The sequence below is a fragment of the Geotrypetes seraphini genome, chromosome 7, assembly GCF_902459505.1.
Source record: "Geotrypetes seraphini chromosome 7, aGeoSer1.1, whole genome shotgun sequence".
Lineage (NCBI taxonomy): Eukaryota > Metazoa > Chordata > Amphibia > Gymnophiona > Dermophiidae > Geotrypetes > Geotrypetes seraphini.
In genome coordinates this window covers 57,466,609-57,484,743 of record NC_047090.1, presented here as the reverse complement: position 1 = coordinate 57,484,743, position 18,135 = coordinate 57,466,609, and the positions used below count along the sequence as shown (strand labels likewise).

Sequence of the window (18,135 nt, the reverse complement as noted above, 5' to 3'; positions counted from 1 at the left end):
CTGTCTCTGTCCCTGGCCCCCTTTGCCTGTCTGTCTTTCTGTGTATCTCCCTGACCCTGTGTCTTTCTTCTTTCCTTTCTGTCTCCCTTCCTCCCTCTGTCTGTCTGTCCAAAGCAGCATTCCATCCCCCTCCCCCCACACCAGTTCCCTGTGCACCTGCCCCTGTGTCTTTCTTATTTTCTTTGTGTTTCCCTTCCTCTCTCTGTCTGTCCAAAGCAGCATTCCATCCCCCTCCATTTCCCTCCCCCCACACCAGTTCCCTGAGCACCTGCCCCTGTGTATTTCTTATTTTCTTTGTGTTTCCCTTCCTCTCTCTGTCTGTCTGTCCGTCCAAAGCAGCATTCCCTTCCCCTCCATTTCCCTTCCCCCCTCCCCCCCAGTTCCCTGTGCAGCAGCATTAGCGTTTCCTCTACCCGCCCCTGTCCCTTCCCCTTCCCCTTCCCGCGGGCCGGACTACAAAGGTGGTGATTCCAGCAGCGCTTTTATCAGTCTCCACACGCTGCTTCGGGCCCTTCTGCCCTGATTTACTCTGGCACGTCCCTGATGACATCATCAGAGACGCGGCAGAGCAAATCAGGGCAGTAGAAGGGCCCGAAGCAGCGTGTGGAGACTGATGTACACGCTGCTTGAATCGCCATTCGGACCCGCGGGAAGAGAAGGGGGTGGGCGGCAAAGGAGAAACGGAGATCGGCGGCGGCGACAGGAGAAACGGATAACGTCGTCTGGCTGCGGTCCGGCTTGTGGAGGCGATCGGGTGGTGACGTATTCGCGCGCATGCGCACTCCTTCGGCCACAGACCTACAGCGCACGGAACACGAAAATAGGACTGCGCATGCGCGAGTTAGCCTTTTATTATATAGGATACAAACAGTATTGGAAAGAAGGGATGAGAGACAAATATCGAAAGTCAATAGATATATAGAGATAGTGTACGTAGATAGGAAGGATTCGTGACAAGTGGTTATGTCTAACCAAATAACTGACAGGCATTAAGTATAACTGACAATGTAAAAATAAACACACCCTTTGTCTTTCTAGGTCTGGGATTTTTATTATGGGCTTTTCCCATCACCTCACTTTTTCCCATTACTAACGATCATTTGTTTTCTAGAGTTAGGAAAAACTATAGTGCACTTGAATTATACAAGAGGGGGACTCCCTTAATACTTGCTAGCAATTAACGTCTGTCTATTTTTCAGCGTTACAGTCTTTTATGTTACTATGAGTCATTATCTGTTGTATTGTGCCCTGTGTTAATTTCAGTGTTTATGGAAATGTGAGTGGATTTCCATTTATGAGCGCTCACTATAATTACCAATATAATGAAAGAAGATTTATTTTTTACTACTCACTACAACCATTTCAAACCTTATTCTTTGTCTGTGATCAAAGTTTAAGAAAGGAGTTATGCTTCTTCTTCTTTTTTCCGTTACACAAACATACCGAGCTACTTCCTGGTTGATGTGTCTATGTTTAGGGACACTGGGAAATGTAGTGCTTTATTTCTTTAACTTGAAATTATCAGTTGCTATTTTCTCTTTGTTTTTTCATTATTCATGTCCCTACAATAACTGGAACATATTGCATAGGGTTCTTATGATCCGCTTCTATCCCAAATGGTAATATTAATTAATGTCGTGCTAACACACCGAAGCGAAAGTAACTTCTGCTTTCTTCATGTACTGTACTGTTAACCCATTGCACAGTTAACATCAATATAAAAGGGAAACTATTGTTCCTTTACCTATCATAATAGTTTCGGGAAAAAAAAAAAAAAAAACTTCTAGCAGTTTTTCTTTCTCTGCCTTTTCTTGTAACTTGTAAAAGAAATGTTATTTCTTCTTTTTCTTACATATTCTCTGATACACGCAGAAATACTTTTTGGTTTAACACAATGCAATTAGCGTTTGGCTTTATTATAAAAAAAAAAATGGTTCTAACTGTTGTTTAAGAACTTTTCTAATAAGTTGCTGAAGGAAATATCCAGTCCTATTGATTGGAATTCAAAATACTGTAGTTTAGGTCTTTTTGCTGATTGACATTCAGAATATTAGTGAAAGAAACAAAATTGAACCCATGATTTGATAGAATCCCATGGGAAGGACATTTCTCCCATAAATCCTATTTTATTTTAATTTTTAGGGTTTATCCTCTTTATTTTAGTATGTTTCAATATAACCTATGTGTTAATATGTTTAAGGCTATAGCTTAGCCATCCTTTTGCTTGGGTTTGACTCTTTGCTAATTCATATTTATGTTTAGCATATTACTCCTGTCCTTTGAACATCATATGCCATTGTAACTATAACTCCCTTAGGCTGACAAATATAATTCAGCCAATACATATATTAGACCTTAGCCTATCTGAATTAAAGCAGATAAGTTTTTGTTTTCTTTTGTATGTCATCTTTTAACGCTGTACTTATCCTGTTAGTAATATTGCTCAGGTATTGTTGGAAACAAGTTAAATGATATATACAGTACAGATATTTTTGCCTTATTAATTATGGATCACTTCACAAAGACAATTGCCTATCAGAGGAAGCTGTATGCTACATGAGAATCCGTGTTTACATCCTTTTAATGTCTATTAAGGACTTATTTGCATAATTATGGACTAATGCAATTTTGAAATATCATCGCTGGAAGAAAGATTTTCGGCCGTAGGAAACCCCGATGACGGATGAGCCCTAACGGAAGGATCTTGCTACCGGAGAAGAAACTGGATAAATGCCTAGACTTACCAGCGAAGACTTCCTGACTGTTGCTACCAAAGACGGGATGACCTTTATGACCTTGAACTTTTACAGCTTTAATTATGGACTTATTAATTTGCACTTTAATTCTTTTATGGACTCATGCAGTATTAGTACATATATATATTTTCATGTGTTTTTCTTGATTGTGACTTTATGCATTTTCATCCTGTTTTGACTCCCACAATAGCTCCCTAGTTATTTTCCCCTCCAGTTGGATTCTTTCCATTCCCTTTCTTGCTGCTAAGCTGAGGAGAACTGCAGTGAAGTGGAAGTGATGAGCCCAGCTGAAGGATGATGACGTAAGATTTGATGTGGTTACCTGGACTTTCACCCCTGGCGTCTGGACCCAGCCGAGTCTGCACCGATCCCAGCTGTTTTGGAAGAGCATGGAAATAATCTAACTTGTTAATTTATCCCGCCATCCCTTTTGGATGTAGTATGCTCATGACAGGATGAAGCCATAAAGAGAGAATATATATTAAAATGTATCAGGTTAAATTATGAACCCCTGCAGATGCCTGGTTGCCCAAACTATCCCAAATGTTGAAATAGAGACCCCTACACAGACCCATACACAACATTTTTGATAATCTTGACATGGCTGATTTTTAATGTACCTCCCTATGAAACACCAGCAGCTGATTTCCCCTCCCACGAGTCACCCCCTATCCCCACTACATCAGTAATTTATGCTGATGTTTCTATCACAACCCGGCAGGTATAAGTCATTTATTTGAAGCTTAAATGCCCATGATTTCTGCTTTACACAAATATCTGAATTATTAACAGCTTAGCTTATTATTATATGCAATAAGTACACTACGACATGTTATACTGCTCTGTCCTCGATAGCATAGCAAGGGTGGGTACTTGTCTCTTTCCTTTTCCATGGGTGATTCCTAGCACATAGCCCCGGCCCATAATGAACAGTTTCTGATACAAACAACTCCTCACCGAATGAGCAGGGGTCAAAGCCACCTGGAGGGGCTTTGAAGAGGGGATGAGAGAGAATAAAGCATGGAGGCTCTGGTCCCTGTAAGTCCTGACATTAGCAAGGCAGGTGAAGTGGGATATATCCCGGAAAGTCCTGACATTGGCCAGGCGAAGGGGGATGGGAAAAAGACAAAGATCACTTTGCTCTTTACAGAAAAACTGCCTTCACCCTCTGCAACTGACATCTACCTTATCTACCTTATCTATCTCTGCAGATGATAGAAACAATAGATTAACTATGGAAAGATATTTCACCATTAACTGAAGAGCATGCAAAGATGGAGAAATACGCTGTTTTATGAGTTCAATTAGCTACTGTAGAGGTAAAACTAGAGAAAAAGCAACAGGTCCTGAGGTTGTGGGCTAGCTGTGGTTTTACACCAAGGCCCACCCAGCCAGATACCATAAAGAGATAAACAGACCGTGGTCAGAAGACAGAATTCTCAGAAGAAAGAATTCATAAGAAAAATCACCTAATAGAAAGTATCAGAGATGTTTAAAGTTGGGAGGGGGGGCTTGTGCTCGGAAATACTAATATGGTGGGGAAACAGGCATTTCGGGGAAAAGGTAGGCTTTACGGAAAACAGAGTGGACATATAACATGACGTAGATAAGAATAGCCAATAAATGAATGTAGTTAGGCAGTAATGCATAAGTAAATAGCCAATAAGGATGTATCATGTGATATAGACCAACGTGGTGTTGGCCACTAAGAAATGTATAAAAACCAGGCCTATAGAAGGGAGAGGTCAGAACAGACATCAGAGGACCTCTAGGCCTAGAGGTCATCACCTTCTGTTACGCTATATACTATATGATCTATACTTGTAAGCTGTTATTGATTGACTAAATAAATATATACTTATTGAAACCAGTATATAGCGTTCGAGGTCTCATTACCGAGGTAGGCCTGGACAGCGGCCTACATCAGTCTGGATGACCTTATGGCCAGTGTTCAAGACCGTAAGCCTAAGGTGCTCTCTGGCACTAAGCCTCATCTGACCAGGGGTGCGGGACGGCTGAATTTTCTTCTCTACCGGCGCAATTCTCAGTTCGCCTGGACCCGGCGACAGGACAGCGTTTCGGAGCTGCCTCCACACCTCGATTTGGAGGTGCAGCGTGCCAAAAGTCTTCCAACTCCTGTCCTTCTGCCCCTCCCAAGAGAAAATTATGATGCCAGCTCTCTGGCAGGCCTCCCCTGGATCAGGAGCGGCTTTCGGCCTTCCTTCCAGAATTGCAGAAGATAACTTCGGACCAGTGGATCCTCGAGGTGCTCAGGGAGGGCCTTTGACTGCAGTTTTTCTGACCTCCGCCGGACTTCTTCCTGTCTTCTCCTTTGGGAAATCCATACAGAGCCAGCTAAGTGTGAGCCACGGTGCGCAGGTTGCTGGATCTGGCAACTATAGAGCCTGTTCCAAAGGAAGACTTGGGGTCCGGGAGATATTCGATTTACTTCATCGTCCGAATATTGCAGACCTATTCTGGACCTGAAGATAGTGAACGCCTTCCTGTGGGTGCCGCGCTTCCAGATGGAAACGGTACATTCCGTTGTGGTAGCAATTGCGCCCGGGGAGTTTTGGCTTTCTTGGATCTCACGTAAGCGTACCTCTACATCCCAATTTTTTTTGGATCATCAGAGATTGCTGAGATTTCACGTATTCCTGAGACACTTCCAGTTCGTAGCACTACCCTTTGGGCTGGTGTCGGCACCCAAATTATTCACTAAAGTCATGGTGGTGGTGGCTGCTCATCTGTGATTGCTTGGTCTTGTCACACCCACGCTCCTGTAAAGCGCAGCGAGCAAACGGGGACGTGACCAAATCCTTATTTCCAGCGTGTCCCTTACTACCAAGGGATCCTTCAGGTCTTAATTCAGGCACAGTATCTGCCTCATGAGCATGCAAGGTAAAGAGACTTAGTCAGAAATGGCAAAAACCACTAGCTTTATTTCAGCTACTGGCCAAATAAACAAAAATGCAGGCTTCTGCCTGGCAGTTACAGAAAACATTCATTCCATGAAATCATAAGAAACAAATCCCGAAAACCAAAGTGTTCAAGTCCGCCAGCCATGGCTTAAATGTAGTCCCCTGCTTCTGGGCTTTAAAAGTATAATATAACTCAGTCCTCTTCACTAGAGCAGATATACTTCAGGCATGTAATGTTTTATCACCCAGTCCATATCAAACAAAATCACTGTTCTATTCAAATCCCAATATCATGCATACGTTTCCCTCTGAAACGTTGCTGCAGTAATCATGCACAGCTGTGAAGGAGAAACGTGATTTCCTAGCTTGGTAAGTAACTGAGGAAACATGCACACACTTGTACGCAGCAAACCTTAAGGCTTTAAAGAACAATGCAAAGTTCATGCTCAATAGAGAACCTAACCTTTTGCACAAAAAGGTATAGCTTAACTGGGAACTCAAAACTACAGGCAAACAAAAACTCCAATGTTTCACTGCACCTCCATTGCTATGGGGTAAGCCTCAATTCCTACCCTGCTTTCTTGAGTCTCCATGACTTCTTCTTCCTGCTGCTTCAAAACCTCAGAAGCAGAACACATCTCTGCATCAGACATCTGCCAGTTTGTGTCACCAGCTACTGCAGGTAGGGTAGAGAGGAACTTATCCTCCCCTGATGTTTGTCTCTCTCTTAGCTGCTCCTGTCCAGTGTGCCTCCTTCCTCCTCCTGTTCTGATGAGCCACGTTATATCCTGTGGAGAGCCACTCCCTCTCTGAGTAGGTGGGGGGAAGGAGTTTCCACGCACCAGCCTGCTTCCTATTACTACAGGCAGGTTTCTCTCTAGCCCCAGTTCTAACAGGCTGCTCAAACGGTATCAGACTTCTGACAGTGGCAGGGACGGGTTTGCACTGGGTGCAGCTTTCCACCCTAACCTTTTCCTGCCCTGCCTCTTCTAACTCCATATCATTGTCTGAGCAGGTCAGCTTGATCTGTTAACAGGTCTGTCACCTGATTAGCTCTCCTGCATCTAGGCTCACTGTGTTTTCTCCAGATCCTCGGGGCAAAACCCGGGACGGATTTGGGTTTGTTATGGGCAAAACACGAAATGGACTTGGGTTTGTCACAGTATGCTAGTACATCCATACCTCGATGACTGGCTGATTAGAGCTCCCCCTCGCTGGAGGAAGGCTGCCTGGCGGTTCGCCAGGTGGTGCATTTGCTGGAGAGTCTCGGCTGGGTGATCAATCTCAAGAAGACAAAAATAGGAACTGTGATACCTATTTCAACCTTTGTAACCAAAGCGGTGCTCAGAACCGTATAAAGGTAAGAAAACCACAAATCTATACCCCTCTATCCCCTTTTCCAACAGGAAATTGTCCAATCCTTTCTTGAACTCCAGTACCGTACTTTGCCCTATTATGCCCTCTGGAAGCGCATTCCACGTGTCCACCACATGCTGAATGAAGAAAAACTTCCTAGCATTCGTTTTGAATCTGTCCCCTTTCAACTTTTCTGAATGCCCTCTTGTTCTTTTATTTTCTGAAAGTTTGAAGAATCTGTCCCTCTCTACTCTCTCTATGCCCTTCATGATCTTGTAAGTCTCTATCATATCCCCTCTAAGTCTCCTCTTCTCCAAGGAAAAGAGACCCAGTTTCTCCAATCTCTCAGCGTATGAAAGGTTTTCCATACCTTTTATCAAACGTGTCGCTCTCCTCTGAACTCTCGAGTATCGCCATATCCTTCTTAAGGTACAGCGACCAATATTGGACGCAGTACTCCAGATGCAGACACACCATCGCCCGATACAACGGCAGGATAACTTCTTTCGTTCTAGTTGTAATACTCTTTTTGATCATACCTAGCATTCTGTTCGCTCTCTTAGCAGCTGCTGCGCACTGTGCCGTTGGCTACATTGTCATGTCCACCATTACCCCCAAGTCCCTTTCTTGGGTACTCTCATTCAATAACATCCCTCCCATCGTATAGCTGTACCTCAGGTTTCTGCTTCCCACATGTAGTACATTACATTTCTCAACATTGAACTTCATTTGCTATCTCGTTGCCCATTCCCCCAGTTTGTTCAAGTCCCTTCGCAATCCTCTTTAGTCCGAGCTCTACTAAATAGTTTGGTGTTGTGCGTAAATTTTATTATCTTGTACTTCGTCCCTGTTTCTAGATCATTTATAAATATATTAAATAGCGGTCCGAGCACCAAGCCCTGCGGAACACCACTCATGACCTTCCTCCAGTCTGAGGAGTGGCCCTCCACTCCTATCCGCCAACCAATTCCTGATCCATCTATGTACGTCTCCTTCCACCGCATGGTTCTTCAGTTCCCGAAGTAGGCATTCATGGGGTACCTTATCAAAGGCCTTTTGGAAATCTAGATATATGATGTCTATGGGGACTCCTCTGTCCATCCGTCTGTTAACTCCTTCGAAGAAGTGCAATAAGTTCGTTAGGCACGATCTCCCCTTGCAGAATCCATGTTGGCTGGTTATCAGAAGTTTGTTTCTTTCAAAATATTCATCGATGTTGTCTTTTATCAGCGCTTCCGCCATTTTCCCCGGAACCGAGGTCAGACTCACCGGTCTGTAGTTTCCCGGGTCACCTCTTGATCCCTTTTTAAAGATGGGCGTAACATTGGCTATCTTCCAATCCTCCGGGATCTCGCCTGTTTTCAGGGATAGATTGAAAATTTGCTGAAGTAGTTCCGCTATTTCCTTCTTTAGTTCCTTCATAACCCTTGGGTGGATTCCGTCCGGACCCGGGAATTTGTCAGTTTTTAATTTTTCTATCTGCCTGCGTATGTCCTCAAGGCTTATTTCCATGGATGTTAATTTTTCTGCTTGATCTCCATTGAAGATTTGCACAGGTTCCGGTATTTTGGATGTGTCTTCATTTGTAAATACAGACGAGAAGTCTTTCTGCCACTTCTCCCTCCTGCTATGTGGCTGTCTACATGCCTCAGGATTAAGTCTCCCATTAGGATTCATGACTTTCCCTTCTTCAATTTAATTTTCGCTTCGGTCTCAGGTCAATGTCCTTGGAGTGTTTTCCCTCGGGGCCTTTGATAGGGCATGTTCTTTGCCGGGTAGACTCTCATGAGGATGGGGTGATCGTAGTGGCCCAGGATTGGCCCAGAAGACCTTGGTACGCAGACCTAGTGCGGTTGAGCTCGGAGAGGGGTCTGTGTGTTCCTTACCATCTGAGGTTGCTCACGCTGGGCCCAATAGCACTTCAAGATTCGGACCGCTTTGGTCTTACGGCCTGGCGCTTGAACGCGTGGCCTTGATGGCTAGGGGCTACTCGTCTGTGGTCATCACTACACTCCTTCAGAGCAAGAGGAAATCAACTGTGTCAGCCTACGCGAAAGCCTCGAGGTTCTTTCAGGCTTGGTGTGCGGGGGTTCAAGTGGACCCTTTGGCCTCGTCGGTGGCACATGTTCTGGACTTCCTGCCGGCTGGCCTCAGGATTGGCAGTTTCTTCTCTCTGTGTCCAGATTGCGGAACTGTCATGTTTGGGTCCCTCTTCTCAGGGATTCTCTGGCGTCTCACCTGGACGTTTTCCACTTCTTGCAAGGGGTAAGGAGACTGAGGCCTCCATTATGGACTGCCTTGCCCCACGTGAAACCTGAATCTGGTTCTCCGCTCTCTGGCTTGTCCACCCTATGAACCTCTGGATCAGATTTCTCTGAAAGATCTTACCATCAAGACCATCTTCCTTGTTGCGGTCATTTCTGCACAGAGAGTGTCGGAGCTTCAGGCTCTGTCGTGCAGAGATACTTTTCTTCGTATCACAGAGGCTGCTGTGGTTTTGAGGACAGTACCTTCCTTTCTTCCAAAAGTCATTTCCTCATTCGGATCGTATTTTGCGGCCTTTGGATGTACAGCGTCTCCTTTTGAGATACCTGGAGACCATGAATGACTTCCGTCTATCAGACCATTTCTTTGACTTGGCGGGCCCCGCGTGCCGGGGTTGACCTGCTTCCAAGGCTACCATCTTGAGATTGATACGTGCGGCCGTTTCCACAGCCTATGTGTCGGCGCTGAAGAAGTCTCCACTTGGGGTGAAGGCTCACTCTTCCAGAGGAATGACTTCCTCGTGGGTGGAATTTCGTGCGGTCTCACCTGAGGAGATTAGTAGGGCAGCCACTTGGGCCTCTCTTCATACCTTAGTTTTACCAACTTGATGTGGCAGCTAAGTGTGATACAGCTTTTGGCTCTTCTGTTCTGGTGGAGGATCACCGGGCCTCCCCTGCTGAGAGTTGGGACTGTTTGATACATCCCTAGTGTTCAGCCTCCATAGGGATTGTACAAGAATGAAAGATTAGGTTTCTTACCTCTGCTAATTTTCTTTCTTGTAAATTTCCTCTGGAGGTTGAACACCCGCCTATCTATTTTGTACGATTCGCAGGTCGCCTCTTCAATAACTGGTAAGCTGGATTGCTGTCTTTGACCAGCCTCACTAAGAATCACAAGAGTGTCCTTTTTATGTAAGGTTAAGGGGTTGGATGGGTTCACAGGGTGGTGCCCCATCTGATCTTCAGGTTGTATCTCCTTTAGGGTAAAGTTACTCAGTTTTATAGTTTATAAATGTTTCAATTTATTGTTCAGCAAATATTGGCCCTATTGGCATTCATTGATTATGTATTTATGTTATCATGAGCAGGATTGACTTGTAGTGGGGATTTCCTGCACCCCTCTCTCTCTTTTCTTGTGTTCATGTTTGTGCTAGATCTACCTGGCTTTGCTATCAAATGAGAATCATGGGAAGTATCCAGGGAGGTGTACTCAGAGGGAGGAGACAAAATTTGTTTGTGAGCCCTGTAGCCAAGGCTGGAAAGGATACAAGAACCCTAGTGTTCAGCCTCCAGAGGAGATTTACAAGATGGAAGATTAGCAGAGGTAAGAAACTTAATCTTTCAATATAACTTACAAGGTACAATCTAGATTAAATGTAAAGTTAATTACACTTCAAAAGATGGTGGTAATTTTTCCTGCTAATACTTTGCCAGTGTACTCAGGAGCAAGTTAACGGGTCCAGCACAGTGAAAACTCTTGTCCACCTAATCCCTGATCATATTGTCAGGATCAGTTGCACCCATACATTCCCCTGTATCTCTGACCTGCCTGGTCCCTTTTATCAAAAAATCTGAATGCAGTAGCCTGAGCCCTAGAAATATTATTTTGATATTTTATCTGCTGTCATTTACTATGTTACTATGTATTAGTACTAGAGGCCTGTGGCTGTTGGAATAGGAACAACTGGAAATCTTTTCTCCTTAGCAGGGATTTGTAGGTATGTACTGGGTAGGGTTACCAGACATCCGGATTTACCTGGACATGTCCTCTTTTTAGAGGACATGTCCGGGTCCGGATGGCTTTTCAAAACCCAACACTTTGTCCAGGTTTTGAAAACCTTCCAGCTGGAAGCAGCATCAGGAGAGCATCTGCTCATGTGCAGATGCAATGCGTGTGACATCATGTCACACCTGCATATGTGCAAATGCCCTCTTGATACCGCTCCGAACAAGTGAATAGGTTGAGGGGGCAGGGCTGTGCTGGGTGGAACTAGGAGGGCCTGGGGCGTAGCCATGGGTCCAGATTTTACTTCCGTAAAATCTGGTAACCCTAGTATTATTTATTTTAATTTATTAGTACTGGGTGTGGAGGAGTGGAGAGTATTGGAAGGGCAAGTTTTTTCACCATGCTGGACAGCGCATTAAAAGAAGGTGGGCCCAACTTGGGACTTGCTAAATTTTAAGTTGTTCTAGAGTTATCTTAAGACATGAGGCACTGGCTCAGGGCTCTGAAAGCCCTCATCGGCTCATCCTTTACATCAGCAAAAGCATGTTTTTCTTTTGTTGCTGTGTTCTTTTCATTGCATGACTGTAGATTCAAATGCAAGAACAGGTAGATATGCAGTAGGGGACTGCACAGCAGCCAGAGCAAAACATAATCTCACAGCTGTATATAGGGCTAATGGAGACAGGCAGAGGTTAGGTAAAAATTGGCTGGGGGGGAGGGAGATCAAAACAAAAGTTGGCTCAGAGTTATTTACTGAAATCACTGGGTTAGTGAATTCCATGGTAAATTTTTTTAATAGCATACTCAAAGGGTTAGTAAATAGATCTAACTGGGATTCTATAAAACTGCCAACTGAATTATCTACGAGCATTGCCAGTATAACTACTTTAAGGTAACTGTTTTATATCTGTGTTTATAGAGAGGTGATGAAGATACAGAAAGAAACAATATCCATAGAAATCTCATTGGAACAGCAAAGATTAAAGAGGCACAATTTGCTTTTGGAATGTAAAGTCCAAGATTTGCAGATAAGCCTGCTGCTAGGATCATTGGAAGAAATCAGTGAAATAGAGGTAATTTGGTAAAGACTTTGAAAAAATATATATAAAGACTGAACCTGTAAATAAAGGTGTATCTCAGCAGTGTATTTTTACCTAGTGTATCTCAGATGTTCTTTCTTTACCATAACTCAGGCATTGTACCACTCACTTTCTAAATGTCTTGTCCATATTTGTCTTGACTATACTATGTATGTACTCCTGTAATCCGTTCTGGGCTCTTTTGGAAGGACAGGCTAAATAAATGAAAAAAAAGTGGCAGGCAGCCACCTGTCACAAGTAGAAATCCTTTATTTGTCCCTGCCAAGGTTAAAACTGCCCCAGGTCCTGTGAATAAGAATAGCCCTTTGAATGCAGGAGAGTGGGGTAGAAGTCAGGCAGAGGTGCAGCACACAAAGATTTCTATCATGAATAGTTAGCCCTATACTTCTGCCCATTATTCATTTTGCAGAAATCCTGAACAGAATCTCTGTAAAAACCAGAGAATAAGTTTGGACACAAAAGGGGTTAAAAAGGCAATGTGTCTCAGAGAGCTGAGCCACAAGCTGTACAGCCAATTAGAGTGAAAGCTCATCCAGCAGGCAGAGAAGGGAAGGAAGGTAAATTACTCCCAGCTGTGGTATGCCCGGAGAAGCAGCTTAGAATACCAGAGTAACCAACTTACAGAGTACAGCATAGAGGCTCCTTAGGGAGAAAAGTCCTTGCTCCTTCATGCCAAAAGAACTGTGCTTCCAGAGAGAACCCAGCTAGGAAGTGCAAGTTCTTTAGCAACTCTCCATGCCGGCATAGGTTAATCTTACAAGCGGGTTATATCAGCAGGTGGAGACTGAGACAAACTTTGGAATAGTACATATCATGTGACCCCCCTCCCTAATTACCTCAGTCTTTTCTTGGTCTCCAGCAGGTGTGGTGAGCCGTACCCATCTCCCTTGGTAGGGCTGTTGGAATTTGTTTAGGAGTCTTTGTCCCCTTTTTAGTGCCAGATTATGCTTTGGTGGGCCCTGTATGGGGGTGTCCTTCCGACCTCAGGGGTGTCAAACCCATCGGGTCGCATGCTGGGGCCCTTCCCCCCATCATTTTTTTTAGAGGTGCCTCAACAGTAAGCCATACCCCTGGTTGGTAAGGCATACTGTTTAGAGAGCCACGTGGAGTCTGTTCTGTGAAAAAAAAATCCTGAGGTAATACTGGTCTGGAGGGTTGCTTTCCATTTAAATATGCTGTATTTTTCAACTAACCGGCACTTTTCTTCTAGCTAGTTCGTGTATGGACCAATTGAGCACTTCTCAGGGGAAGAGGTGCACAATTTGGTCCAGATGCGAGACACTCTTGGCCGGCCTGAAAACAGCTGTTTGGGCCGGTGCGGTGGAGGAGCATCGATGGCAGTGGGTGCCGGCGTCCAGGGCTCCCCGCCGCTAGCGCCTCACAAGCCGGTAGCAATTTGCAGTCTTCCCCTGCCACCCACAGAAGGATTTCCTTTCAGCTGTTTTTTCTCTCAGCTGATGCCAGCTTTTGCCTGCTTTAGCGGCTGGGACAATTCAACCTTCTGCCGCTACAGGCCCTGGAGGGGTTATTTTTGGCGCTATTTTTGCTGCTTTTCCTCAGATAGCCGCTCCACCTTGTATTTAGCCTCAGATGTCTTCTCCCTGTTTTGACATAACAGGGACAGGTTTCAGCTGGGTCCCCTGCTGGGGCAGGGAGTTCCATGGGGCCGCCAGGGTTTTTTCCCCCCTCATTTTCTTTTTTCTTTATGTAAAGCATATTTTGGTGGCCGGGGGTCCTGCTTGTGTCCCCGGGGGGAGTGGGGGGGTTGCTCCCTCTGCACCCCCTGCTGTTTGGACCCCTTAATTCTTTTTGCGTCTCCCCACCTCCTCTCTCGTTCAGGCATCCGTGTATGGCATCGGACGAGGACTTGTCTGAGGAGAGTTTTATCTAATGCATGAGGACCTGGACCCTTGGTGAGATCTCCAGGATCCTCTCGAGGGGATGGCCGCTGGTAGCGGGGCCTCGGCTTTTCCGTCTACCAGCGAGGAGGCATCAGTGGTGCTGATTTTTCAGAAAGATGATTTGATTCAGCAGGTCTTCTCTGTGTTGTGTTTTGAGGAGGCACCTCCTGAGACCCTGCGTGTGGGGGACCCTCTTCTTAGGGGGATCCACTCTGTGTCTTGCTCTTTTCCTATGCATCAGGATTTGGGGGATATTATCCTGGTGCAGTGGAATACGCAGGAGGCACCATTTCGGTTTGCATGCTCCATGGCTCGTTTGTATCCCATCCCGGAGGGGGATAGGTCTACCTTGATGTCGCCAGTGGTGGACGTGGTGATCTCAGCTATTGCTAAGCGGCATACGGTGTCCGTACAGGGTGGTTCTGCCTTAACAGGATTCTGAGAAGCGTAAGTTGAAGTCCATCTTTAAACAGAATTTTGATGTCTCTGCCTTGGGTGTCCAGGCGGCTATTTGGGGGGGGGGGGGGGGGGGGGGGGCTCGTGGCTCAGGCCATGTTTCGGTGGGCTGAGCGTGTTCTTGACCGTGAGTCTGATGACTGGTCCTTGGTGGATCAGGAGGTAGCAAAGACTGAGATGGCAGCCTCTTTCCTCTTAGACACCCTCTATGATTTGGTGCGGACATCCGCCAAGTCTATGGCTTTTGGGGTGGTCATACGTCGTACCTTGTGACTTCACGCTTGGTCGGCAGATGCGGTGTCCAAGACTAAACTCACAAAATTTCCTTTTCGGAGGTCATTTTGTTTGTAGATGATTTAGATAAGTTGGTTCAGACTTTGACAGACTCTACAGTGCCCCACCTGCCTGAAGACCATGCCCGCCTGGCAGTTAGGAGTGTCACTGCTCGGGGGCGTCTGCGGGATTTCCGCAGATACTGATACTGCTCTGGGCGTGGGGCTGCTACCTTCCCGTCTTCTGGGTTTTCCTGGGATCGTTTCTATCAGCGTATGCAGTCCTTTCGGGGGGACTGTCGAGGGGCTGGGAATCCCTCTCCCGGTTCCTCCGCAGCCCGTCTTGCCTAATGACTCCTGGCTGGTGCCCCCTCTGGTTCCAGTGGGTGCCCAGCTACATGAGTTTTCTCAACAGTGGGCAGAGATCACATTCAATCAGTAGATCCTGGAGGTGATTCAGGACAGTTATGCTCTAGAGTTTGCCTACTCTCTGCAAAATTATTTTCTAGCTTCTCCTTGTCAGGCATAGTGAAAGAAGCAGGCTTTTTGCCAGACCCTTCAAAGATTGTTAGATCTCAAAGCAGTAGTTCCAGTATCCCCTCAGGAGTGTTGCACCAACAGGTACTCGATATACTTTGTTGTACCCAAGAAAGAAGGGGACTTTCGGCCCATCTTAAATTTGAAAGGGGTCAAGAAGGTTCTCAAAGTTCCGTCTTTTTGCATGGAGACTCTGTGGTCTGTGATCCTGGCGGTTCAGCCGGGGGAGTATCTCACCTCTCTCGACCTGACGGAGGCCTACTTGCATGTTCCAATCCGGGCCTCCCATCAGTGCTTCCTTCACTTTGCGATATTGGGTCAGCACTATCAGTTCTGTTCACTTCCCTTTGGTCTGGCCACGGCTTGGCGGATGTTCACCAAGGTTATGGTGGTTGTCGCGGCGGCATTGCACAAAGAGGGCATTCTAGAGCATCCCTACCTGGACAACTGATTGATTCATGCAAAGTCGCTCCAGGAGAGCATCCGGGTCACAACTCGAGTGGTAGAGTTCCTGCAGTCACTGGGATGGGTTGTCAACTTTGCCAAGAGCCAGTTGGCTCCCTCACAATGCCTGGAGTATTTTAGGGTTGTGTTCGATACCTCCTTGGGGAAGGTCTTCATCCCAGAGGCCCGGGTAATCAAATTGCAGTCCCAGATGCACCTGCTTATAGCATCCTGGTGTCCTTGGGCACAGGATTTCCTCCAAGTCTTGGGGTTGATGGCGGCTTCCCTGGACATGGTGAAGTGGGCTCGGGCCCACATGCGTCCTCTTCAGTATGCTCTGCTTTGGAGGTGGTCGCTCCAGAGGCAGAGTCTGGATCACCCTGTTTTTCTGAAGGGCTTGGCTCGCTGCTGTCTTCGTTGGTGGCTCCAGTCCTCCCATCTACTGCAAGGGGTGAGTCTGGATCAGCCCCAGAGGATGGTGCTTCTCATGGATGCCCGTCTTCTCGGTTGGGGAGCTCAGTGTCTAGGTCACTCAGCTCAGGGCACTTGGTCCACGGAGGAGGCATCCTGGTTGATCAATGTTCTGGAGACCAGAGCCATCCTGGCGCTGTTAGCCTTCCACTCCTTCTTGACAGGCAAGTCGGTCCGGGTTCTTTCGGACAATATCACGGTGGTGGCCTATGTCAATCATCATGGGGGCACCAAGAGCACTCTTCCACTCCTTCTTGACGGGCAAGTCGGTCCGGGTTATTTTAGACAATGCCACGGCGGTGACCTATCTGCTTTAATTTAGTGATGCAGTCTGCCCAGTCTGGAAGGAAATATTGGTGATTAGATGATAGTCTCCTGTTAGAACCTATTCAGGTGCAACAACTGGATAAGGATTTAGGAGAATAGTTACAATTTAATGATACAGGAGACACCACTCCAGAGACTCTTTGGGAATGTTTAAAAGTGGTAATGCGGGGTAAAATTATTTCCCTGGGGGCACATGTTCAGAGAGCACGTAGGCTTAAGATTCGGGATCTGCGAGATTAGATTTATACATTAGAATGGAATCGTAAGGGTTTTCAGGATTTCCCCAATGAATATGCATGAGATCTATGTGCATGCACTCAATGCATATTCATTGGGGAAATCCTGAAAACCCGACTGGAATACAGCTCTCGAGGACCGGAGTTCCCTACCCCTGCTTTAGTAGATAGACAGGAATTGCCATACTCTTGGCGCTTAGCGGGTATAACTTTGATATTAAAACCAGGCAAAGATCTGATATCCTGTTCCTCTTATAGACCCATCTCACTACTAGATGTGGATTATAAACTGTTTACAAAGATTTTAGTTAAATGTCTACAAACATATACACCACAACTAGCAGTAGATGATCAATCTGGATGCGTATGAGGTTGTCAGACTTTTGACAATATTCGCCGAATGTGTCATATATTGTGTCAAGCTAGTAGTGGAAATGATTCAACTCTTATTCTGGGTATTGATGCCGAGAAGGCCCTATTTATTTCAAATATTAGTAAAGATGGGAATATCTGGAACCTTCTTGCATTGGCTTCGATTGTTATATTTGGCCCCTTTATCTTCAATTAATATCAATGGAGGATATACTGAATGCTTTACTTTGGGGAGGGGGATTCGCCAAGGTTGTGCTTTGTTACCTGTTCTCTTTGAATTAGTTATGGAACCTTTTGCACAATTGGTGTGACAAAATCCAAATATTTCAGATATAAGTTGTGGTGGGTTGGAGACAAAAATACTACTATTTGCAGACAATATTCTTTTCACAATATGGGATCTCTCCACCTCGTTGAAGGCTATAGCAGAAGCTATTACAGTCTTTGGACACATGTCAGGATTTCAGATAACTATGTCTAAATCAGAAATTCTGGATCTTACTCTGTCAGATTTAGATCATGGATGGATTTCTAGTAGTTATTCTTTTAAATGGGCACAACAATCACTTTGATATTTGGGTATCAATTTAACGAAGCATGTGGAACTGCTATATGCCGCTAACTATCCTCGTCTTTTGAAAGTGATGCAGGATATTTAGAGATAGAAACACCTAAATATCTCCTGGCTGGGCAGAGTACAAACAATAAATATGGTGGTGCTCCCGAGGTTGTTATACCTTTTTTCAGCCCTACCGATCTTCTTATCCCAAAATTTTTTCTTACAATTAGAGCGGAAGATGTTCGCTTTTATTTGGCAGCATAAAACTCCAAGGGTTTCTCGATCAATGATGTACCAACCTAGAAAATTGGGAGGAATGGCAGTACCACAATTTCAATACTATTATCAAGCAGCCCAATTACGATATTTAGTGAATTGGAAATGGGATAAGGGAAAATCTTGGGTATGTATGGAACAGGAGATATTGGGTGCGCTTC

The 18,135-nt window shown here is 45.4% G+C and overlaps 1 protein-coding gene across 3 annotated transcripts in view; it reads left to right on the top strand.

Annotated features, from left to right (window-relative positions):
* SMC1B (structural maintenance of chromosomes 1B) overlaps positions 1–18,135 on the top strand; it is an 896,774-nt gene that overhangs the window by 636,360 nt on the left and 242,279 nt on the right. For all 3 annotated transcript variants that reach the window (XM_033952101.1, XM_033952100.1, XM_033952102.1), the window contains one exon: positions 11,943–12,096. In XM_033952101.1, the coding sequence (XP_033807992.1) occupies positions 11,943–12,096 (154 nt within the window). The remainder of the gene's footprint in view (positions 1–11,942; positions 12,097–18,135) is intronic.